This window comes from Temnothorax curvispinosus, unplaced genomic scaffold (genome assembly GCF_003070985.1).
Source record: "Temnothorax curvispinosus isolate PA1 unplaced genomic scaffold, ASM307098v1 QBEX01011274.1, whole genome shotgun sequence".
Classification (NCBI taxonomy): Eukaryota; Metazoa; Arthropoda; class Insecta; order Hymenoptera; family Formicidae; genus Temnothorax; species Temnothorax curvispinosus.
Window position 1 is genome coordinate 1 of NW_020221054.1, and position 1,955 is coordinate 1,955.

The 1,955-nt window shown below is 30.3% G+C and overlaps 1 protein-coding gene across 1 annotated transcript in view; it reads left to right on the top strand.

The window, feature by feature from the left end:
- The first annotated feature begins 1,587 nt into the window (after positions 1-1,587).
- Positions 1,588-1,955, top strand: part of LOC112461327 — a 17,529-nt gene continuing 17,161 nt past the window's right edge. Inside the window, 1 exon segment of the mRNA XM_025026530.1 lies at positions 1,588-1,605. Within this exon segment, the coding sequence (XP_024882298.1) occupies positions 1,588-1,605 (18 nt within the window).

A 1,955-nucleotide genomic window follows, 5' to 3' on the forward strand; every position in this document is an offset into this window, starting at 1 on the left:
TTTAAGACTAAAACCAATTTGCTACCTGTATTTTAACTGGTTAGGTACTCTTGTACGTATGGGGTACTCACGTTCAGGTCGGTCGAAGGGGATAAGCACGAAAATTTCATTGTGCATATTTCGAGAACACATTAATCGAGAAACATTTTAAGACAAGAATTATTTCGCTTTCTCTATTTTAACTGATACTTTATTCTTATATCAGTAGTATATATATCTTTTTTTGCGTATATTTTTTAAACTATTACAGATAGACTAATTTTGTTTGAGGCATTTGAAAGCACATAAAAAGCATATAATTCTAGCATATTGAGTTTTTTATTTTATATGTAATTTTAATGAGTGGGGGTGCTAGCTTACGTTAAGCCAGCACCCTCAGTTTCAATTGCAATTTCCCACGAAACCGCTCGAGCACAAAAATCGTGAATAGAGCACATAATTAACGCATAAAGAGCACTTAATTTCTGCATATGTGTTATTCCGGTTTTTTATAGAGGGTGCTAACTTAACAGACATAAATACATTATATTACTTTTTTACCTTTTAAGATTTTTTCCTTTGTTTACGGATGTTTGCAAATCTAAGTTATTCCATTATAGAGTGTTCCAAGTCTTTTTCTGTATTACAAGGGATTGTTGTCTAATAACCTCTAAAACAAGAAGAATTCAATATAGTTTAGATAAGAAAAAGGTTGTAATTTAATATATACATAATTTAATTATAATAAGCAGAGCTTTACTTACGACTTGTGTAAAAGCTTCTTGGTCATCTTTTAGCATTTCTAGTATCTTGTACAGAGTTTTCCTTATAATATATTGTTCACTGATGTTTATCTTAGCCAGGGTCAAATTTTTCAAATGGTGGTTTTTTGAATTTGATACAACAATTGATCCCATATGTTAAGACATATTCATTGCCCTGTACATATAAAATATGCTTACAATAATCTATTTATATACTTTAGAGTGTGATTATAGCACATATATGTGAAAAAAATATAGAAATAAATAAAAGTCAGTTTTGGTCTTGTTTGTACTGATCGTTTGTTACATATCTATCAACTTTATACCAATTTTATACTAAATTACTTTTACAGTGATATATGCAAACAATGATGTATTAAAGCCGCACAATACTTCAACAAATCGTCTTCATGCATAGTGTACCATAGTGTGCTTATTTATACGTTATCATTTACATATTTCGCTAAATTTTGAGGTTATTTTATAGAAAGTTACACTGTTTGATACCATTGAAATAATAGCATTGACGAACCTTGATGATATTTTTAATGTCCAAGGACAAATCTATTATAGAACGTAAAAAAATTAATTGATATTTCCTCTCTTTTGTAAATCTCTCTTGTAAATCGGAAAATGAATCCTACATCACCAGCTACTATTCATAGCACAAATAATTATAGCACGTATATGGTTAATTGAATTCTTATCATTAATATACAACTTTTAGAATATAATAGTTACTACTTATATATAAATATGCTGTAAATAAAGAGCACTCCGCACTCCTCGATTGACACACGTGTATACGCACTCACGCATCGTGTGTAGGATAATCATGTACATCATGGCTGTCGCGATGAGCGTTGCGCACAATATAAAACGATAACATTATAACAACAGAAAATTAATATACTACCAACGTTATTTCTGAGTCCAAATTACAAGGAATTTTGAACTGTTGCATTGATCTCAAATAAATGTCAGAGTAACATTTGAAAAATATTTTCTGTAACGTTTTCAAAATATTTTAACAACATTCAGAAAAATCATATTACGAAATAATATTTTTCAAACCCGGGAAAAAATGGAAGAGATCTGAACAGATTTGAGCAGATCTCATCAGATCCAATCCACTCAGATCTGGTTTGATCAAAATACTGGCCCTATCTGATCAGATCCAATCAGACATGAGTAGATCTGATCCGATCCTAG